Source organism: Propithecus coquereli, unplaced genomic scaffold (assembly GCF_000956105.1).
Source record: "Propithecus coquereli isolate 6110/MARCELLA unplaced genomic scaffold, Pcoq_1.0 Scaffold236, whole genome shotgun sequence".
Lineage (NCBI taxonomy): Eukaryota > Metazoa > Chordata > Mammalia > Primates > Indriidae > Propithecus > Propithecus coquereli.
In genome coordinates this window covers 3,265,188-3,288,820 of record NW_012147908.1, presented here as the reverse complement: position 1 = coordinate 3,288,820, position 23,633 = coordinate 3,265,188, and the positions used below count along the sequence as shown (strand labels likewise).

The 23,633-nt window shown below is 44.7% G+C and overlaps 3 protein-coding genes across 8 annotated transcripts in view; all 3 read left to right on the top strand.

Moving 5' to 3' along the window:
• LOC105811562 (protocadherin gamma-C4) overlaps positions 1-23,633 on the top strand; it is a 185,587-nt gene that overhangs the window by 88,953 nt on the left and 73,001 nt on the right. Inside the window, exon 1 of one of the 6 annotated variants that reach the window (XM_012645813.1) lies at positions 884-3,301. The exons of 4 other annotated variants lie outside the window; for them this stretch is intronic. In XM_012645813.1, coding sequence (XP_012501267.1) covers positions 884-3,301 — 2,418 coding nt within the window. Of the gene's footprint in view, positions 1-883; positions 3,302-14,417; positions 17,009-23,633 lie in introns of those variants that run through there. One more of the 6 variants, XM_012645809.1, reaches the window with a different exon arrangement.
• PCDHGA10 (protocadherin gamma subfamily A, 10) lies at positions 5,535-8,124 on the top strand. The gene has a single exon (XM_012645772.1). It carries the CDS (start codon positions 5,641-5,643, stop codon positions 8,122-8,124), a length of 2,484 nt encoding a protein of 827 aa, XP_012501226.1. The 5' UTR covers positions 5,535-5,640.
• Positions 10,329-14,529, top strand: LOC105811529 (protocadherin gamma-B7-like). Its single transcript, XM_012645771.1, has 2 exons — positions 10,329-12,755; positions 14,515-14,529. The coding sequence occupies exons 1-2, from the start codon at positions 10,329-10,331 to the stop codon at positions 14,527-14,529; spliced, it is 2,442 nt and encodes an 813-aa protein (XP_012501225.1).

Genomic DNA, 23,633 nt, shown 5'->3' with positions numbered 1-23,633 from the left:
AGTATTTAAATGTGTGTTAACCTGGGAAAAACATAACAGATATTAATGAAGTTTTGTATGTCCTGGTAGATAACTACTATTCTGTATCACAAAAATGTGACTTGCCTTTAAAACCAGAACACAAGGCTACCTGGATGGATGACTGGGAAGAGTACAGAAAATGCTGAATTTTAGTTTTCTTAAATTAGGTAGGACTTACTGTGCACTGGCAACAGATTATAGAACATAATAGGCTGAAAGATAAATTCTTGAACTTAATGTCTGGTCTTAAGAAGCATTGCTTGAAATTATATATCTTGAATTTGCTTCAAAATAACGGAGGAGTACAACTATTTATTAAACAAGATTGGCCTTATGTTGATTATCGTTGAAGCTGGGTGATGGGTATGTGAAGGTTCACTATATAATACTACTTCCTGTTGTATAAGTTTGAAATTTTCCATAATAAATTCCATTAGAACACTAAACATAGAAGTATATACTGTAACGCTATGAAGAGGTGAAAATTTGGAGCTAATATATAGCTGCATTTTCGAAGAACAGTATATACATTTTGGAAATAAAGAATTCAAAACAAAAAACCAGGCTGCTATCCCACACAGAGCCTCTGGGCGCCGCTGTCGGCCAGTGCAGAGCAAGCGCTGACGCCCAGGGTCCTTCAGTCCCCAGCCTGGGATTGCCCGCGCAGCCCACAGCAGAGACAAGGAAACAAGCTCACACAGGGGCTCCGGCAGCGCACACCCTGCCCCGCACACACGGATTCCCAGCCCCGACACTGGAGGCGCCGCCCGTCCTAGGCCGAATGCTCTTCCAGTGACGCCGTGGATTGTGGTTTCTTAGGCTTTCCAGAAAGACAGGGGCCGAGCGAGAACTAGAGCGAACGATGGGAGGGAGCTGCGCACAGAGGCGCCGGGCCGGCCGGCGGCAGGTACTATTCCCCTTGCTGCTGCCTTTGTTCTACCCCGCGCTCTGTGAGCCCATCCGCTACTCCATTCCCGAGGAGCTGGCCAAGGGCGCGGTGGTGGGGAACCTCGCCAAGGATCTGGGGCTCAGTGTCCGGGATGTGTCGGCTCGGAAGCTGCGAGTCAGCGCGGAGAAGCCGCACTTCCTTGTAGACTCGGAGAGCGGGGACTTACTTGTGAAGGACCGAATAGATCGTGAGCAGATATGCAGAGAGAGAAGAAGATGTGAGTTGCAACTGGAAGCCGTGGTGGAAAATCCTTTAAACATTTTTCATATCGTTGTAGTTATTGAGGATGTTAATGACCATGCCCCTCGATTCGATAAAGAGGAAATACATTTAGAAATTTTTGAATCTGTATCTGCGGGTGCACGAATATCCCTTGACCCTGCCACGGATGCCGATATAAACACAAATTCAATTAAAGATTATCAGATAAACTCTAACCCTTATTTTTCATTAACGGTTAGAGTAAATTCCGATGGTGGCAAATACCCAGAATTATCTCTGGAGAAACTCCTAGATCGGGAAGAACAGAGATTTCATCGTTTGATATTGACTGCCTTGGATGGAGGGGACCCGCCACGAAGTGCTACTGCTCATATAGAAATTTTTGTCAGGGACACCAATGATAATCCCCCGGTGTTCAGCCAAGATGAATATAGAATTAGTCTTAGTGAAAATCTGCCCCCGGGGTCCTCTGTGTTGCAGGTGACAGCCACTGACCAGGACGAGGGGGTCAATGCAGAGATAAACTATTACTTCCGGAGCACTGCCCAGAGCACAAGGCACATGTTCTCATTGGATGAGAAAACAGGTATCATTAGGAATAACCAGTCATTGGATTTCGAAGATGTAGAAAGATACACCATGGAAGTAGAAGCAAAGGACGGAGGTGGTCTCTCTACCCAATGTAAAGTAATCATAGAAATTCTCGATGAAAACGACAACAGCCCAGAAATAACCATCACTTCTCTCTCTGATCAGATTTTGGAGAATTCCCCTCCAGGAATGGTTGTTGCCCTCTTTAAAACACGGGACCGGGATTTCGGAGAAAATGGAGAAGTCACGTGTAACATAGAAAGAGATGTTCCATTCAAGGTTTATTCTTCTTCTAATAATTACTACAAGCTAGTGACAGATGGAGCCCTGGATAGAGAGCAGAACCCAGAATATAACGTCACCATCACAGCCACTGACAGGGGCAAGCCACCGCTTTCCTCCAGTATAAGCATCATCTTGTACATCACGGATGTCAACGACAACGCTCCAGTTTTCGGCCAGGCCTCCTATGTGGTACATGTGGCCGAGAACAACCCTCCCGGAGTCTCCATTGCTCAAGTCAGCGCGTCCGACCCGGACCTGGGGCCCAACGGCCACGTCTCTTATTCCATCGTGGCCAGTGATCTGGAGCCCAGGATGCTGTCGTCCTACGTGTCGGTGAGCGCGCAGAGCGGGGTGGTGTTCGCGCAGCGCGCCTTCGACCACGAGCAGCTGCGCGCCTTCGAGCTGACGCTGCAGGCCCGCGACCAGGGCTCGCCCGCGCTCAGCGCCAACGTGAGCCTGCGCGTGTTGGTGGGCGACCGCAACGACAACGCGCCGCGGGTGCTGTACCCTGCGCTGGGGCCCGACGGCTCGGCGCTCTTCGATATGGTGCCGCGCGCCGCGGAGCCCGGCTACCTGGTCACCAAGGTGGTGGCGGTGGACGCAGACTCAGGACACAACGCCTGGCTGTCCTACCACGTGCTACAGGCCACCGAGCCCGGGCTTTTCAGCCTGGGGCTGCGCACGGGTGAGGTGCGCACGGCGCGTGCCTTGGGCGACAGGGACGCGGCCAGACAGCGCCTGCTGGTCGCCGTGCGTGACGGTGGACAGCCACCCCTGTCGGCCACTGCCACGCTGCACCTGGTCTTCGCAGACAACCTGCAAGAGGTGCTGCCAGACCTCGGCGACCGCCCTGTATCCTCTGACCCCCAAGCTGAGCTGCAATTTTACCTGGTGGTGGCCTTGGCCTTGATCTCCGTGCTTTTCCTCCTCGCGGTGATTCTGGCCATTGCCCTGCGCCTGCGACACTCCTTCAGTCCCACCGCTTGGGGCTGCTTTCAGCCTGGTCTCTGTGTCAAATCTGGACCCGTGGTTCCTCCCAACTACAGCGAGGGGACTTTGCCTTATTCCTACAATCTGTGTATTGCGCACAGGGATACAACAGAGTTTAATTTCCTAAAGTGTAGTGCGCCCTTACATTCCACTCAAGACATAGTTTGCAGTGATTCTCCTGGGGCCTTTATTCCACCTCACGATGGGGATAATTTGACCTCACACCCTGAGACTCTAACATCGGTAAGTTTCTTTGTGATTTCTCTAATAGTCTACTGGTTTCTCATATTTCAAGCATACTACCTCGTTTTTGTATCTAGAGTTATATTTTTAAGACCCATAGCTAATTACCATCTTGTCTTCTCAATGTTTACTTTTTGTCAATTATATTTTTCAAGACTTATTTGGCTCGTAAATTGCTCTATCGTTTGGTAAAAGAATGTCACCAGATTGGAGGTATCTTGTCAAGTTCTGATTATGGAACAGAAGTAGTGTTCTTGTCTTCTAATAAGATGAATTGATAAATAACCTATCTAGTCAAATTTGCTAAGACTTAAAATGAATTTTCCTATGCTATTTCTATGTTTTTTAAAGCTTAAAAATATTCAGGCATTCCAGGCTGGGCCACATAGTGAGACCCTGTCTCTACAAAAAATAAAAAAATAAATTAGCCAGGTATGGTGGTACATGCCTGTAGTCCTAGCTACTCCAGAGGCTGAGGCAGAAGGGTGGCTGGAGCCCAGGAGTTCGTGGCTGCAGTGAGCTATGATGCTATGGTCATGCCACTGCATTACAGCCTGGGCAACAGAGCAAGACCCTGATGCTAAAAAATTTACATATACACACACTCAAGCATGCATTAAATGTCATAACAGGTTCTCATTTCAAAGAAATATTTATTGCAAATAATCTATTATGTACCTTTAGGTATCTTTCTTCATTTATTTTAATAGTTTTTTTCAAACTCTAAGCATTTAAGGGGAGTATGGTTGACAGATCCATGAATTTTCTGAAATTATATGCAAAGTTATAGATGTATGAATCTTTCTTGGGAGAGGATTCAAAATTTGTACCTATTTTCAAGGTTTCTATGGTCCCCAAAACTTAAAACTAACTACCTTAAAGAATTTTTCCCTCTAGTTTTGGTCCTTCTGGCTTCCTCTTTATTTATGGTCCTTACCTCTTCTTGGAGTTCAAATTGTGCTCTTTCCCAATCTCTTTCCCTCTACATTGCAAGATAAAGACATTTTCAAGAAATCAAATGAAATACCATTGTCTTTGCTCTCAGTCTCTGTCTCTGATTCTGTGATATAAGATCTTTGAAGAAAAAGGATAAAAATCTTTGAAGAGTTCCATACTTTGGAAGCATAGTGACATAAACACTTCTGAACAACTTTTTCTCTGTATGAAAAAATTAAACCTCTATATCCCTCACATTTGAGAGAAGAACTGCTGCTGGGTTGGTGGGCACACAAAATTGAAGATGTGTGAACCACTTTACTTTGGGTCTCCATGCAAACTGCCTACGAGAAGAGATTATTTATATTTGCATCAAAGTTCTGATGAAAACAGGACTTCTGACATAAGCACTTATTTATTTAAAACCTACATTATTATATCTAATTTTGTTTTTAAAAATTTTAGCACTTGAAATTCTTCTACATATTTCTCTTCCCATTACAATACAAACATTTAATTTGCAACCGCAATATATGTTCCTTTTAGTTTGTGATTATCTGCTCAATTAATTTAAATAGGTCAACTTAACTTCTAATAATATATGTTTATAAGATAAAGTACATTTTCATAAAAATATCCATTAAGGCTCAATAAAACTATTTTAGAAAAGAATATTTTGAAAAACTCTTACACAATCCTAAGCTAAACACATTTAATTAATTAAATAAAATTTAAAAGCTTTAAAGTGAATTATCTCATAAGGAATGTATCTCTTAATAATATGGTCTATATGAATGTACACTAAATAAAATTGAACTATTTAAATCACAATTTAAAATAAAATTGTAAGACTTTTCTGAATATTGCTAGATACTCCTAGGACTAAAATAAGCATTGTTTACCTTTTAACGTGGGTACATTTCCGTTGGTAAAATGTGTTGCAAATATAGATTTAACCAAAAATTATCATGTAATATTTTACAGCACTTTAATTCCATTTTATCTTACCTCCAAAAGAAACCTCCAAATAGTAATTGATTTAAAGATATGAGTGGAGAAACCAAATAATCAATGTAAAATAAAATAATCCCAGAGAGATAGAGTAGCGTTTGCTTTCTATTGCATATATGGTGGGTGCAGTAACTTCTTAGGACTCTAAGCGCCGCTGTTCACCTACTAGGAGAGAAACGCAGCCGGAGCTCAATCCGGATTCTCAGGGCTCCAACTACACAAAGCCCCACAGTTCCTACAAACCGGCTCCCGGGCTGCAGCGAAACTCACTCCGGAATTTAAGGTGCGCAGGCTACAGAGACACCCTGCAGCCACAGCAAGAAAAAGGAACAGGATCGAAACACGCACCGTGTCCAGTGAGGACTTTGCGAGAATTCCGTGACGAGACAACAATGGCCGCTCAAAGGAATCGCCCCGCCCGCAGCGAGCTGGTCCTGCTCTGCCTTTTCTTCGGGATGCCCTGGGAGGCCCGAGCCCGGCACATCTCCTACTCCGTTCCTGAGGAAATAGAGAAAGGCTCTTTCGTGGGCAACATCTCCAAGGACCTGGGGCTGGAGCCCCGGGAGCTGGCGGAGCGCGGAGTCCGCATCGTCTCCAGAGGTAGGACGCAGCTCTTTGCTCTGAATCGGCGAAGCGGCAGCTTGGTCACCGCGGGCAGGATAGACCGGGAGGAGCTCTGCGCTCAGAGCGCGAGGTGTCTGGTGAGTTTTAACATCCTTGTGGAAGATAGGGTAAAACTTTTTGGGATAGAAATAGAAGTAACTGATATCAATGATAATGCCCCAAAATTCCAAGCAGAAAATCTAGACATAAAAATTAATGAAAACGTCGCTCCAGGGATGCGGTTCCCTCTCCCGGAAGCTATTGATCCGGATGTGGGCGTGAACTCTCTACAGAACTACCAGCTCAGCCCCAATAAGCACTTCTCCCTGGGAGTTCAGAGCCGTGCCAGCGGCGTCAAGTACCCGGAGCTGGTGCTGGAGCGCGCCCTAGATCGCGAGGAAGAAGCGGTTCACCACCTGGTCCTCACCGCCTTCGATGGCGGTAACCCTCTCCGATCTGGCACTGTCCTCGTCAGTGTGACTGTTTTCGATACAAATGACAACGCGCCTGTCTTCACCTTGCCAGAATACCGAGTGAGCGTTCCGGAGAATGCGCCTGTGGGCACTCAGCTACTGACGGTCACCGCCACTGACAGGGATGAAGGAGCCAATGGAGAAGTGACATATTCATTCCGAAAATTACCTGACACACAATTGTTGAAATTCCAACTAAACAAATATACTGGGGAAATAAAAATATCAGAAAATCTAGATTATGAAGAGACAGGTTTCTATGAAATAGAAATACAAGCTGAAGATGGAGGAGCATATCTTGCAACTGCAAAAGTATTGATCACAGTAGAAGATGTAAACGACAACAGTCCAGAGGTGACCATCACGTCTCTGTTTAGTCCAGTGACTGAAGATTCACCTCTGGGAACTGTCATTGCCCTTTTAAATGTGCACGATTTAGATTCTGAGCAGAATGGACAGGTAATCTGTTCCATCTCGGAGAATCTACCATTTAAGTTAGAAAAGTCCATCGATAGTTATTATAGATTGGTGACACACAGAGCCCTCGACAGGGAACAGGTATCCTCTTATAATATCACAGTGACAGCTACAGATGGGGGAAGTCCACCTCGGTCAACAGAAACTCACTTTACCCTGCAAGTGGCAGATATCAATGACAACCCACCCACGTTCTCTCGCATCTCTTACGTTACCTATATCCCAGAGAACAACCCCAGGGGTGCCTCCATCTTCTCAGTGACAGCCCTGGACCCGGACAGCAAAGAGAATGCCCAAGTTATTTACTCCCTGGCTGAAGACACCATCCAGGGGGCACCTCTATCCTCATACATATCGATCAATTCAGACACTGGTGTCTTGTACGCACTCAGATCTTTTGACTATGAGCAGTTTCGTGATATACAGATGCAGGTGACTGCCAGTGACAGTGGGGACCCACCGCTCAGTAGTAACGTGTCACTGAGCCTGTTCGTGCTAGACGAGAATGACAATGCGCCCGAAATCCTGTATCCTGCTCTCCCCACCGATGGCTCCACCGGCGTGGAGCTGGCACCCCGCTCTGCAGAACCCAACTACCTGGTGACCAAGGTAGTGGCGGTGGACAGAGACTCAGGCCAAAACGCCTGGCTTTCCTACCGCCTGCTCAAGGCCAGTGAGCCAGGGCTCTTCTCGGTGGGACTGCACACAGGCGAGGTGCGCACGGCGCGGGCCTTGTTGGACAGAGATGCACTCAAGCAGAGCCTCGTGGTGGCCGTCCAAGACCACGGCCAGCCTCCTCTCTCGGCCACCGTCACACTCACCATAGCTGTGGCTGACAGCATCCCAGATGTCCTAGCCGACCTGGGCACTCTGGAGTCTCCCGCCAATCCAGACAACTCAGGCCTCACGCTGTACCTGGTTGTGGCTGTCGCAGTGGTCTCCTGTGTCTTTCTCGCCTTTGTCATTGTGCTGCTAGCGCTCAGGCTGAGGCGCTGGCACGCATCGCGCCTGCTCCAGCCTCCCAGAGACGTATTGGCTGGAGTTCCGGCCTCACACTTTGTGGGCGTGGACGGGGTTCGGGCCTTCCTGCAGACCTATTCCCAGGAGGTCTCCCTCACCGCGGACTCGCAGAAGAGTCATCTGATCTTTCCACAGCCCAACTATGCGGACACGCTCATCAGCCAGGAAAGCTTCGAGAAAAAGGATCCTTTGTCTTTGTTAGATGATTCGAAGGTTCCTATAGAAGATACCCCTTTGGTTCCAGTGAGTTTTATTTTTACTCTTTTCTCTAGTTTAAAAAATTATGATTGCTTTTACTTTTAAGTTTGCAGCATGATGATGGAAAATTTAAATATTTATTTTTGCGTCACTTTTCTCAGCTTCAATGACACTTGCTTCTTGCTAAAATATTGAAGAGTAGAATTTGATGGTTATTGAGGCTGACTTTTTTTTCTTTTTTTAGTTTCTGGTAAAATTCACCTAGTCCCAGTGAAGGCCTGTTGTCATAAGGTTGTTATGATTAGCTTTGCAGAACCTTATGGTTCATAGTGTTGTTGAGTCCAACACTGGCAATTCCTAAGAGAGACTTCCATATAGAAGTGTCTGTCAATGTGCTCCTGGGTGGCCACATGCTGAAACTCTAGTTCCTTAAACAACTCTAGCTCTTGTTTTGAAGGCAGGTTTGGTAGGAATAGGTAAATGTCAGGAACAAATGTATTAGCCTCTCTGGAAACACAACACAAATCCAAGGTTACTCAAGAGTGTTCTTCCCAAGGAGAACAGCAATAGACCTTTGTATATATGGTTCAAACTATACTTTGTAGTGACAGTTACATAGAATATACTTCCTAGAGAGATTTAACATTTTCATTAATAATTAATATTCAATTAACAATTCATAACTACATGTGTTTAAATGTTTCTGACCATAATCATACCTGGTAACACTGTAGCATCCTTTTTGCATATGGCTCTCTAATTTCATAGTGCTATGTGGAAGACAGAGAATTTTAATTTAACCTTCCTTGCTCAACAGGGATTCTAAAGAGGCTATAGAGGGTTAAATGAAGGACATTTTGGGTTCTGCTATTTGTCTTTTTGTTAAATTCTCCGATTGCTAAGGCTGAAAATAAATATGAAGTGGGGAGACAGATGAAGTTGTGCATGTTCCCAAGAACAGGAGCAAGAGATGTGTGATAAAGGTATTTCAGTGGCTCCTTAATGAAGAGGAAGGGATACACTGGAAACTCTGAAAACTCTGCAACTGAGGATCAAATTAAACTTAGAATCAAGAAAGAAATGCCATTTCTTCTGGAGATTAGAATATAAGTAGAGAAGTATGCAAAATTATTCTAAACAAATGATCAGTGGAGATACTGATAAGCCCATAGTTCAGTGAAGATAGTGTTGTATTTGGTTGATCTCTTAATTTGAATGTATTACTAATATTGTACTAAGCTTGGTAGCATAAAGTCAAAGAGCATTCTAAAGTTTCTCAAATAGTTATAAGACCATGACTTTTTTATGCCAATCAACATTTGCTCAATGATAGGTCTGTTGAAGGAGAGCACGCTTTTTAGGATAATACTTATTAACTAAAAGTCATTGAAACTATTATTTTAAATGTCTGCCCGTGAGATTGAAAATTATTATACCTCCATTTCAAATATTCTATTATTTTCAAAAATACTGGTTTTTAAAACACTACCCTTTCGACATTGTAGCCATTGCAAACAAATGTTAAGTACAATTATTTGAAAGCAATACAGGACACTGTGGATGATCGTAATGAATATGGCAATGGTTTCATTCCAGTACCTAAATATAGAAGGATTATACTTCCTTCCTATATTCCGAATGTAGGCTAGAATCAAAGACAAGTTTTTTGCTTATCTTCAGTACTTCCAGCTTCATGGATTACTTTTAAAAAATGAACAACAGTGATTGTCTCTGGATGAAAGAAGTGGATAGTAGTGGGCCATGGGAGAGGAGACCTATAGACCTTCCCTCTATATTCTTCTGTGCCTTTATAAATTTTGAGAAAAAATAATTTTATCCATTCAAAATATATGTAACTTCTTAATATATAAAAAGATATGACCGTTATGATCACGTGAAAAATATGTTTTGTTATGAAAGCGGAATCACTCAGGAATAAGACTCAAATATTTTAGGTATCAATTTGTATTTATTAAAGAAAAAAGATTCCTTGAAAGAAGAGAAAAGCCAAGCTGCGGTTCCACATGCAGCCTCTGGGCGCCGCTGTCGGCCAGTGCAGAGCAAGCGCTGACGCCCAGGGTCCTTCAGTCCCCAGCCTGGGATTGCCCGCGCAGCCCACAGCAGAGACAAGGAAACAAGCTCACACAGGGGCTCCGGCAGCGCACACCCTGCCCCGCACACACGGATTCCCAGCCCCGACACTGGAGGCGCCGCCCGTCCTAGGCCGAATGCTCTTCCAGTGACGCCGTGGATTGCGGTTTCTTAGGCTTTCCAGAAAGGCAGGGGCCGAGCGAGAACTAGAGTGAACGATGGGAGGGAGCTGCGCACAGAGGCGCCGGGCCGGCCGGCGGCAGGTACTATTCCCCTTGCTGCTGCCTTTGTTCTACCCCGCGCTCTGTGAGCCCATCCGCTACTCCATTCCCGAGGAGCTGGCCAAGGGCGCGGTGGTGGGGAACCTCGCCAAGGATCTGGGGCTCAGTGTTCGGGATGTGTCGGCTCGGAAGCTGCGAGTCAGCGCGGAGAAGCCGCACTTCCTTGTAGACTCGGAGAGCGGGGACTTACTTGTGAAGGACCGAATAGATCGTGAGCAGATATGCAGAGAGAGAAGAAGATGTGAGTTGCAACTGGAAGCCGTGGTGGAAAATCCTTTAAACATTTTTCATATCGTTGTAGTTATTGAGGATGTTAATGACCATGCCCCTCGATTCCGTAAAGATGAAATAAACTTAGAAATTAGTGAATCCATCAACCCAGGGATGGGAACAATTCTTGAGTCTGCAGAAGATCCTGATATTAGTATGAATTCACTGAGCAAATACCAACTAAGTCCTAATGAGTATTTCTCACTGGTGGTCAAAGACAATCCCGATGGTGGCAAATATCCAGAATTAGTATTGCAGAAGACTCTGGACAGAGAAACACAGAGCACTCACCACTTGGTACTGACAGCCTTAGATGGTGGGGACCCGCCCCAGAGCGGTACTGCTCAAATCAGAATCCTGGTGGTCGATGCCAATGACAATCCCCCAGTGTTCAGCCAGGACGTGTACAGGGTCAGCCTTGGGGAAGAAGTGCCTCCAGGCACCTCTGTCCTGAGGGTGAAGGCCACTGACCAGGATGAGGGCCTCAACTCCGAGATCACTTACTCCTTCCTGGGTGTGGCTGACAAAACTCAGCACATGTTCTCTCTGGATTCTACTACAGGAAACATCGTAACTCGTCAGCCCTTGGATTTTGAAGAAGTAGAAAGATATACAATGAGTGTAGAAGCAAAGGACAGAGGATCTCTCTCAACACAGTGTAAAGTAATTATAGACGTTCTAGATGCAAACGACAACAGCCCAGAAATAATCATCACTTCTCTCTCTGATCAGATTTCAGAGGATTCCCTTCCAGGAATTGCCGTGGCTCTCTTCAAAACCCGGGACCGAGATTCTGGGGAAAATGGAGAAGTCAGGTGTAGTTTAAGTAGAGACGTTCCATTTAAGATTCATTCTTCTTCTAATTATTACTACAAGCTGGTAACAGATGGGGCCCTTGACCGGGAGCAGACGGTGGAGTACAACATCACCATCACCGCCACCGACAGGGGCAAGCCACCCCTCTCCTCCAGCAAAACCATCATCCTGCACATCACCGATGTCAATGACAACGCGCCGGTTTTCCAACAGTCCGCCTATCTGGTCCACGTGCCAGAAAACAATCAGCCCGGTGCCTCTATAGCTCAGGTCAGTGCCTCTGACCCTGACTTTGGGCCCAATGGTCGCGTCTCCTATTCTATCCTTGCCAGCGGCCTAGAGCTGTCGTCCTACGTGTCGGTGAGCGCGCAGAGCGGGGTGGTGTTCGCGCAGCGCGCCTTCGACCACGAGCAGCTGCGCGCCTTCGAGCTGACGCTGCAGGCCCGCGACCAGGGCTCGCCCGCGCTCAGCGCCAACGTGAGCCTGCGCGTGTTGGTGGGCGACCGCAATGACAACGCGCCTCGGGTGCTGTACCCTGCGCTGGGGCCCGATGGCTCGGCGCTCTTCGATATGGTGCCGCGTGCCGCGGAGCCTGGCTACCTGGTCACCAAGGTGGTGGCGGTGGACGCTGACTCAGGACACAACGCCTGGCTGTCCTACCACGTGCTGCAGGCCAGCGAGCCCGGGCTCTTCAGCCTGGGGCTGCGCACGGGTGAGGTGCGCACGGCGCGTGTCTTGGGCGACAGGGACGCGGCCCGACAGCGCCTGCTGGTCGCTGTGCGTGATGGTGGACAGCCGCCACTCTCAGCCACTGCCACACTGCACCTGGTCTTCGCGGACAGCCTGCAGGAATTACTGCCAGACCTCAGTGATGGTCCTGTGCCCTCTGATCCCCAGTCGGAGCTGCAGTTTTACCTGGTCGTGGCTTTGGCCTTGATCTCTGTGCTCTTTCTCCTCGCGGTGATTCTGGCCATTGCCCTTCGCCTGCGACGTTCCTCCAGCCCTGCCTCCTGGGACTGCTTTCAGCCTGATCTCTGTTCTAAGACTAGACCAGGGATTTCTCCCAACTACACTGAGGGAACTTTGCCTTATTCCTACAATCTGTACGTTGCTTCTGATTCTGGAAAAACAACGTTTAATTTTCTCACCATGACGCCAGAAATGGTTCCTCCACAAGACCTTTCTAATGAAGCTTCTTTGGTAATGAGTTTCACTGAAGAGAATAACAAGGAAAGCTCTGACTCCGTTTCTTCTACTCACGTGAGTTTCTATGAATGTGTTTCATTTGCAAATAGATTTGGTTTAATTTTCAAACCAATATTTTGGCAAGAAAATTTTAAACATATCTACTATTGCTTCAGGTTTGTTTGCGTTTGCCCACTCGATATTTTCTGTTCCTATCTGTGTGGACTAGTAACTTCATTATTAGGGTTCGAGTATTCTGAGATTTTTTTATACACATACACACAACTACTGTAAGAAGTGGGCATTCCAATACCGCTGTCATTCAAATATTTTTAATTGGAATATATATTTTTTTCTTTCTTTAAGTGTTTCTTGGGACATTCATATCTTAAGTATATAAGGGTTTTTTTTTTTTTTTTGCTCTATTACCTATAGAGCAAATTTACCTCTATAAATTGAGAGGAAAATTTGTGAAGAAAAGGCATTTTTTAAAAAGAGATAGTGTCTCCATATGTTGCCCAGGCTGGACTTGACCTCCCTGGCTCAAGGTATCCTCCTGCCTCAGCCTCAGGAGTAGCTGAAAGTATATGAGCCTGTCACCATGCTCATCTGGGAAAAGGCTTAAGGAAAAAAGAAAGAAAGAAAGAACATGGTAATGATTTGATAATAATTTTCTGGTGTGTTCAGTACTGATTCGTGGAATCTTTCTGATTCCAATCTCTCTGAGCAAGCTCAATTATATGTCTGATCTTTTCTCATATCTACATGTAGATTTCCTCCCAATTTTAAATATATTATTTGTGCCTATCAAATGTGTTTATCCTCAGAATATAAATATTTATACTCATGAAAGTGCAGTAGCCAGTTATTTCTTAGGGAGAATTTTTTTCTATATTTTGATGTTTTCCCAAAGGTATTACCAGTAATTCTCAGTAATTGGAATTTGGTCGGTTACCTGGGAAAAGGTAAGTTTAAAATATTCTTTGGATTACTAATTTTATTTTAGTAAGTCTTCCTCAACACTAAACATTTTTTGAAATATAGTGTAGTAATAGATTTGTGGGGTACTACCATTATTTCCAGTCAATGCAAGTTGGAATGCTTCCATTTTATTCCAAGAAATTTAAAGTTTCTTCTTCACTTGAATTTTGATTCTGATAATGTGTATAATCACATTTCCCATTTTTAGGTTTCCATATTATCATGAAAATTTGATTTTTAAGTGTTAAATGTCAACAACCTGGTAAATTCAACCAGGCAAATTCAAGAAATCTACTGAAAACTGTTTACCCTAAATTATAGCTTTCAGAAAGTTTAAATTATTCTATTCTATGATTTCTCCAAAAAGGAAACTCCTAGGGAGAAGCCCCCCATAATAGGTATGCAGGGAGGGAGAGTGATCTCAAAGCAGATGCACTAAAATTATAAAGTTAAAATTACTCCTTATAGAAATTTCAAACTTGTTTAAAAGCTCATTAGAAAAATCGGAATACACTGACAGCTACAGAAAACAATATCAAGAAAGTAGCTCTGTATGAAAAATTTAGGGAAATAAAAAGAAGCTCACTGAAGTTTGTACTAAAACAAATACTGTGGATTTCCATCCTTTTTTGAAGAACAGTAGGTGGAGCTATTTAAGGTATAAAAACCAAATATCCCTTCCCGAAGTGGAAGATTGTGCAGTAATTGGTTAGGACTCTGAGCGCCGCTGTTCACCAATCGGGGAGAGAAAAGCAGCGATCCTGCTCGCCTTTCACGCGCCTAAAGCACAAAGCAGACAGAAACGAACCCTCTTTGGGGCCGTGAGGAAACTGAACCGAGGAGCTCTGGACCCCTCACTGTCCGATTCTAGGGTCCGAAGAGCTGATTCTGACCTCCGTAGTCAAGGGCAGAATTGGAAATAATCCTGGAGAAAAGTGACAATGATTCCTCCGCCACTGCATCAAGACTGCAAAGGGCTGGTCCTGCTGGGAGTGGTTTTGGGGATCCTGTGGGAAACCGGATGCACCCAGATACACTATTCAGTTCCTGAGGAGCTGGAGAAAGGCTCTAAGGTGGGCAACATCTCCAAGGACCTGGGGCTGGAGCCCCGGGAGCTGGCGGAGCGCGGAGTCCGCATCGTCTCCAGAGGTAGGACTCAACTTTTCGCTCTGAACCCGCGAAGCGGCAGCTTGGTCACCGCGGGCAGGATAGACCGGGAGGAGCTCTGTATGGGGGCCATCAAGTGTCAATTAAATCTGGAGATTCTGATGGAAGATAAAGTGAAAATATACGGGGTGGAAGTGGAAGTGAGGGACATTAACGATAATGCGCCCTACTTCCGTGAAAGTGAATTGGAAATCAAAATGAGTGAAAACGCAGCCACTGGGATGCGGTTCCCCCTTCCCCACGCTTGGGATCCGGATATCGGGAAGAACTCCCTCCAGAGCTATGAGCTCAGCCCGAATACTCACTTCTCCCTGGACGTGCAAAGTGGAGCGGATGGTATTAAGTACCCGGAATTGGTGCTGGAGCGCGCCCTGGACCGCGAAGAAAAGGCCGCTCACCACCTGGTCGTCACGGCCTCCGACGGCGGCGACCCCGTTCGCACAGGCACCGCGCGCATCCGCGTGACAGTCGTCGATGTGAACGACAACGCACCAGCGTTTACTCAGTCCCAGTACCGCGTGAGCGTTCCGGAGAATGTAGCTGTGGGCACTCAGCTGCTTCTGGTAAATGCCACGGACCCTGACGAAGGAGCCAATGCGGAAGTGATGTATTCCTTCCGGTATGTGGACGACAAGGCGGCCCAAGTTTTCAAGCTAGATAATAATTTAGGGACAATCTCAACAATAGGAGAGTTGAACCACGAGGAATCAGGATTCTATGAGATGGAAGTGCAAGCAATGGATAACGCAGGATATTCTGCACGAGCCAAAGTCCTGATCACTGTCCTGGACGTGAACGACAACGCCCCTGAAGTAGTTGTCACCTCTCTCACTAGCTCCGTTAGGGAAAACTCTCCCAGAGGGACATTAATTGCCCTTTTAAATGTAAATGACCAAGATTCTGGGGAAAATGGAAAGGTGATCTGTTTCATTCAAGGAAATCTGCCCTTTAAATTGGAAAAATCTTACGGAAATTACTACAGTTTGGTAACAGACATAATCTTAGACCGGGAACAGGTTCCTAGCTACAACATCACGGTGACTGCCACCGACCAGGGAACCCCGCCCCTGTCCACGGAAACTCACATCACACTGAATGTAGCAGACACCAACGACAACCCTCCCGCCTTCCCTCAGGCTTCCTATTCCGTTTATATCCCAGAGAACAACCCCAGAGGAGCCTCTCTTGTCTCCGTGACCGCCCACGACCCCGACTGTGAGGAGAACGCCCAAGTTACTTATTCCCTGGCCGAGAACACCCTCCAGGGGGCGCCTGTGTCCTCCTATGTCTCCATCAACTCGGACACCGGTGTCCTGTACGCGTTGCACTCCTTCGACTACGAGCATTTCCGAGACCTGCAGTTGCAAGTAATTGCGCGTGACAGCGGAGACCCGCCCCTCAGCAGTAACGTGTCGCTGAGCCTGTTCGTGCTGGACCAGAACGACAATGCGCCCGAGATCCTGTATCCTGCCCTCCCCACCGACGGCTCCACTGGCGTGGAGCTGGCACCCCGCTCCGCAGAGCCCGGCTACTTGGTGACCAAGGTGGTGGCAGTGGACAGAGAGTCGGGCCAGAACGCCTGGCTGTCCTACCGCCTGCTCAAGGCCAGCGAGCCAGGGCTCTTCGCAGTGGGGCTGCACACAGGCGAGGTGCGCACGGCGCGGGCCCTGCTGGACAGAGACGCGCTCAAGCAGAGCCTCGTGGTGGCCGTCCAAGACCACGGCCAGCCTCCTCTCTCGGCCACTGTCACTCTCACCGTGGCTGTGGCCGACAGTATACCCGATGTCCTGGCGGATCTCGGCAGCCTGGAGTCTCCCGCCGACTCCGAAACCTCAGGCCTGACGCTCTATCTTGTGGTGGCGGTGGCGGCAGTCTCTTGCGTTTTTCTGGCCTTTGTGATCCTGCTGCTGGCGTTCAGGCTGCGTCGCTGGCACTCGTCGCGCCTACTCCAGGCTTCAGGGGACGGATTGGCGGACGTGCCCACGTCACACTTCGTGGGCGTGGACGGGGTGCGGGCTTTTCTGCAGAGGTATTCCCACGAGGTCTCCCTCACCGCGGATTCGCGGAAAAGTCACCTGATCTTCCCCCAGCCCAACTACGCGGACACGCTCATCAGCCAGGAGAACTCTGAGAAAAGCGAGCCTCTTTTGCTGTCAGGTGATTCAGTATTTTCTAAAGACAATCATGCATTTATTCAGGTGAGTCCTTATCAAATAGTCTTCTCTGAGCTTGGAGGAAAATATCCCTTAGTATAGATAATTCGTGTATATTTGGAATTTATAAAGCAAACATCAATAAATTTACGTACATGTGGCAGAGGCCAACAGCCCAGTCACCTTCCCTCAAGCCTTATTTATAACAATTTATATATTATTATGTATATTTCTATAAAATAGGTATATATTCATAAACAATTTATAAAGTACTTTGTTAATATTGTATGTCATTTTCTAGTTTAATTTATTAGCTATAATACTGTTTTCCTGCTTTTAATTTTTTGTCTCATTGACCATGCAGCAGTTTTGTGTAGAGCATCTGATGCCAATTTATCTGTTTATCTAGAGGGGAGAAATCTAATTAAATGGAACATACAAGTGAAAATTTTAGTTAACCTTTATAAATACTGTGGCTTTTAATTACTTGAGATTGCTAGCAAATTCATAAGGTACATTTAGTCTCTTTGAAAGTGTAGTAATTCTTTCTAGCCATTAGGGATACATCTGTTTAACTTTTCTCAGTGTCCTAAGTCATTTCATGGCTTTAAATCATTCATGAACTTCCAAATATGGTGAGTTTATTTCTTACACATTAAAAACTTTCTCACTGAAATATACAATATACTGTATGTTTTGTCATGAGGAAAAATTGTAAAGATTTTTTTTATTTTCACCCTATTATGCATTTCAGTAATACAATATCTATATATGTTTCCAAGTTAGACATTTCTTTTGCTCACTTTACCTGTACTGATGATATTAATGACTTTGTGGAATATTGAGAATTAACAAAAATGTGTTTTGAGTGCTTTTTGGTGCTGTGGCAAATTTGCAGTAATTCCGTCTGCTTTCTGTATTGAATTCCCTGTAACTTTTACAAATATGGGAAAATTTTTGGAAAGTGCACATATTCTAAGTGTTTCCTGAGAACCTTATGCATATTGTAGAGTGTTTAACAGAAATTGACTGCTAAAGAATATTACTCTTGGAAAAGCATCGCCTAATTGCTTTTGGTGAATTCTTTAAAGGTGTAGGGACTATAACATCCAAATTGTTTTTGTTTCTTCTTCGTTGCCTATCTACTTTCAAAAATACAATATTTAAAACCCAGGCTAATAAAAGAGAATGATAGATAACACAAGGGCTCTAAAATGAGGCAGTTACTGCTTCTGAGATCGGTTGTCACTTTATGCTGCTCAACAACCAAGACAAAAGGAAAAGTAGCTTGTGTGGTTCTACTTGTGTGCTATTTTTAAAAGGAAGTATTTGAGTTTATCTCAAAACACAAAATTTGGAGCCAGGCACACTGTGTTTGAAGTCCCACTATTTAGGGAGGCTGAGGCAGGAAGATCACCTGGGCAACATAGTAAGACCTCGTCTCTTAAAAAAAATAAAAAATTTGTGTTTACATTAAATTTTAAATAGAATCTAATAAATAGAGTGTTCTGTAAGTAATATTGAGAGAAGCAGAGGACAATGTATACCCTTCCCCATTGTCTTGTAGAAACTATCACAATATGTTTGTCAGTTCTCTCATGGTATGGTGGTCAATTCAAAATGAAAGACATAATAGGAAAACAGAAATGATTTGGGAGGCTAAGTTCACATGGTCTAGTTATGCTGATCTCTGTTCACCTAACTTGATTTAGGGACAAGTCATTGAGAGCTAGGGCATAAATAGTCATAACCCTCAGACTGTATTTAAAATATCAGTGATCTCAATGGTACTTCCAGTTTAAGCTAAATAAATAGTCTTCGTTAAATCATTGTTGAATGAATGAATGAATAAACAAATAAATGTGCTCTAGGGATTACTGACACCAATATTCCGAGTTTTCAGACGTATCATAGAAGGACAGTAGCTTTGCAATTAGGTAACCATCATATAATCTGTGTATATAAACTCTCTGAGCTTCAGCAAAATAGGACTAATCATATCTAATTCGAAAGGTTGTGGCGAGGACTTAAGGATAACATATAAATCATCTGGTTCATAGCATGTAATTAATCAACAGTAGCCATTTTTATGGTTGACAAAAAACGGATTCATATTTTCAATGCCATCATACTTGACATTTTATTGGGAAAAGTAATAATGATTTGTGTGCTTCTCCAGGTGGTACAATGGGATGACCTGTGGGTGGAAACAAAACTATTCTAAAATTTTTGCAAAAGCTAATTCAAAAATTTTAAGTGCCTATTGAAAAGTCAAAATTTTAGGCCATAAAGATGGGGGAAAGATTGTTTTATATGAGACAATTTTGCGAGTATTAGTTTTCTCTGTTTGAACCATTGTGTTGTCTAAAAAACCTGTTTTAAAGGAGCACTTTACTCCAATGGGATCTTGGGTGATTTAACTGGAAGTACCAAAACCTGAAGGTCGGAGTTATTAAGTTTTGGCCATATAAGAATTGAAGCTAATGGCTTAGCTTGAGAATATTTAGGATATTTATTGATAATTTAGGATTGATAATTAAGATATTTGTTGATCATTTCCTGATAGTAGCTGGCCAATGGGTTTGGGAATGTTTATGTTTCTTCTGGTTCTAGTAATAAAATTATGACAAGGTCTTTACTTGTTTTCTTTGTGTGTTATGGCAGGTGAGCATGCACTTATTTAATTTAATAAGTTAAAGTGTTCAGTTATAACTTAAATGTTGTAACTCCATTGTTTTATAGCACCTAAAATTGTAAAGCAAGCTGTCAGCAGACATTCTTCTACCACTTTCATTCCAGAAGAGGTATTATGCTTTTTGAAGTATCAATAGCCTAGGAACCTTGCTGAGACTACACAACTCACAGATCATTTTTCAGTGAATTAGAAGGTTAACAATAAATGAGTGGATTGTATCATAATTTTCTCAGTGACATGTAACAGAGTAGAGCTGTGATCATGAATTAATAGTTCTGGAGGAAATCTAGTTTTTCCTCATATATGACATCAGTTTCAAAAAAGCAAACACATAGTTGTGAAGGGGTGTTGATCAAACTGATGAAGCTAAATCTCAGAAAAGGAAATCTAATGTTACACTTTGGGTTCACTTTTAGGAAACCATACTTAATGGAAAGCTACCAATAACAGAGCCTACTGTTTAAGATTAATTCTTAAAACACTGATGGTAAAAGACAGCCTATAGCAAAGTTAACTGGGAAAAATGGTTTTATAGAGGACGAAGCTTCTGGATACCATATGGGAAGCACTCTGGTTCAGGAAAATGGAAAAAAATTGTCATCGGACAGATATAGAGTCAGACAAAATAATTTATCTGTGTGCAAAAGAAGTTACTGCCAGAATTTCTCTTAGACAAATCATACAAAGATCCGCCATGTGTAATATCATTAAGCATAGGCATAATTTCTTAGTTCGTAGTTAACTTTCTGAAGCATTTCGCACAGTGGTATGCACACCTTCTAAATATTCAATAAAATGCTTGAGTTTAATGATTAGAAAGTGGTCTCTTGGAAAAAAAAGAATCATAGTGCAAAATCAATTATTTTATATGTGCTTTCCCTCTGTATCAAACCCCTAATTTAGGCCAACTGTCTGACCTATCTTACAAAGCTAAGGACCTGAACATTTGTCAAATTTTGAAAATAGATCCCTCAATCCATAAGATTTCCACATTGTGAAACCTCTTAGAAACTTCCTACGTATTTTCAGCTGAAGATTAAGCCAACAGTCATCTTGAGACTGTGTTACATGGAAAAAGTCAAGCATGGAGCGTGGGGTGGGGTAGGTAGAGATTCTTAGCCTAAAAATACTCAACCATCAAGACGAAATAAAAAGAAGTCATCACTTTGATTTCATCTGCTGAAGTCACTGAGGTTATAAATTCTCAGGAATATTTAATTGCGTGAGCGAGACTGACTACCACCTTTCAGCTTGCAAATTCCAGTGAGAAACATCTTTCTCTTTGCTCTCTACTTCCCAATAAGTCATGCTCTGATTTCTTCAGGCTGCAGTTCTGGAGTAGGGACTCAGAGCGCCGCTGTTGGCCAATGCCGAAACTAGCGAATCCCATAACGTTCCTGCTTGGTGGCTTTTCTAATCCGATGGTGTGCAAATCCAAGAGCAGACCCCCAACATTCCTATTGTGAATCCTAGTTCTATAAAGCTCAACCAGGATCATACAGGTTCACCAGCAATGAGCTCTGCTCCTTCTTGGCTGGAGACTCCATAATCCAAAGATAGTATGAGAAGGGCATTCTCTGGGCAGGAGCAGCAGCAACACGGACTGTGAAAGAGATGGGGAATAGTGCTGGACTGATGGTCTGGACCAAGGCAAGTACTGCTTCCCTTCCTGCTGTTTTTGTCCTGCCAGGCGTTCTCTGAGCAGATCCATTATTCAATCCCTGAGGAGCTGGCCAAGGGTTCCGTGGTTGGAAACCTTGCCAAGGATCTGGGGCTCAGTGTCCAGAACTTACCTGCTTGGAAGCTACAGGTTAATGCTGAAAAAGAATACTTACTCTGAGTGAAGAAAGCAGAGACTGACTTGTGAGTGACCGGATGGATAAGGAGCAGATATATCCCCAAAATATAGTTTGTACTATATGCTTAGAAACCTTAGTTGAAAATCCTTTAAATGTTTTTCACATTAATATAGAGATTCAGGATGTGAATGGTAATGTCCCATTGTACCGCAGGAATGTTATTAAGTTAAATACCTCTGAGTTGACTCAGCCTGGAGCAAGACTTGCAATAGAACCTGCGGAAGATCCGGATGTTGTAAGCAATTCTTTACAAAATTATCACCTTAGCAGCAAGCCTATATTTGTCTTCCAAGTGTAGGAGACGAAAAGTGGAAAGAAATACGTCGAACTTGTGTTAGAGAAGCCACTAGACCCAGAAAAGCAGAGCTCCCAAGCCATGGGAGCTCTGCCTTAGACAGCCCACGCTTGATCCTGTTGGCCTAAGACAATGACAACCACCACTGCCCACCGCCCCTGCCCCAGTGTTCAACTGGGATGTGTATAAGGGTCAGCCACTGGGAAGATCTCACTGACCAGGGTGTTCACACAGAGATCGTGTATGCCTTCACAGCCCAGAGTACCCATATCCAGTTTGGCCTTGATCACAATAGTGGAGAAATGCAAACTTTACGTAAAATGAACTTTGAAGAGATTTAAAAATATTCCATGGTTTTGGAAGCAAAGGAAAGAGGGGGACTGGTTGCCCAGTGTATAGTTGAGGTTGAAATTCTAGATTATAATGACAATGTCCCAGAGGTGATTTTTACTTCTATTTCTACAATGATTCTCTAAGATTCTGCACCTCAGACAGTAATTGCTCTATTTAAATCACAAGAGCCAGATTCGGGAGAAAATGGGGAGGTCACATGTCTAATACAAGGAAATACACCTTTCAGAATCAAACTTTCCTCCAGTTAATTACAAGCTTCTAACAGATGAGGCCCTGGACCGGCAGCAGATCCTGATTTACAATGTCACATCACCGCCACCGACAGGGGCAAGTCTGCTCCAGCATTAGGGTCACCCTATACACATTGGAGACGTCAATGGCAACGTTCCTGTTTTCCACCAGGAGTCCTACGTGGTTCATGTGGCCAGAAACAGCCGTCCCAGAGCCTCCATAGTGCAAGTGAGCGCCTCTCACCTAGACTTGGGGCACAAATGGTTCTCCTACTCGATCGTGGCCAGTGACCTGGAGTCGTGGGCGCTAACGTCCTACATGTCGCTGAGCTCCCAGAGCAAAGTGGTGGTCACACAAATCGCCTTGGACCACTAGCAACTGCGGGCTTTAGAGCTGATGCTGCAGGCCGGTGACCAGGGCTAGGCCGCGCTCTGCGCCAATGTGAACCTACGCATGTTGGTGGGCGACTGCAATGACAATGCGCTACGGGGGTGCTGTACCCAAGTAGTGGGGCCCAAAGGCTCGCTCGGCTCGCTCGATACTCTTCTGTATGGTGCTGCGCGCTGCCAAGCCTGGCTACCTGGTCACCAAGGTGGTGGCGGTGGACGCCGACGACTCGGGGGAACAATGCCTTGCTTTCCTATCATGTTCTACAGGCCAGAGAGCCTGGGCTCTTCAGCCTGGAACTGCGCACGGCTCCCGTCTGCCTTGGGCAACTGCGATACTGCCGGACAGTGCCTATGGGTTGTTGTGCATGACCATGGACAGTCTCCCCTCTCAGTCACCGCCACGCTGCACCTGGTCTTCATCGACAGTCTGCAGGAGGTTCTGCTGGACCTCAGCGACCACTGAAAAGCTAAACTCTGAATCCAAAATTAATTTCTATCTGGTCCTTGCCTTAGTTTTAATTTATTTTTTATTCTTCCTGATTGCATTACTTGTGCTGGTTTTGAAGTGCTGAAGACCCCAAAATGGTCCTATCTTGGATTAGTTCCCCACAGATCTCTACCCCATAGTAGTTCCCAAGTTTCAGGGTAATTGTAGCTCTATGGTGCCATATTCTTACCAGGTGTGTGCTGCTCCTACTAATCCAGGGATGAATGAACTCCCTTTTTCCAAATCCCCTCTGGGGAAGGGAATGATTCTGATGATTCTAATTGCTTGGGCCAGAATCCACCCTCCAGGGCAAGAAATTCTTGATGAAACTAAGTTCAATCACAAGCAGCTTTTCTTCTA

Coding starts and splice junctions, on each gene's coding strand:
- PCDHGA10 (XM_012645772.1), top strand. CDS start 5,641: ATGGCCGCTCAAAGGAATCGCCCCGCCCGCAGCGAGCTGGTCCTGCTC.
- LOC105811529 (XM_012645771.1), top strand. CDS start 10,329: ATGGGAGGGAGCTGCGCACAGAGGCGCCGGGCCGGCCGGCGGCAGGTA.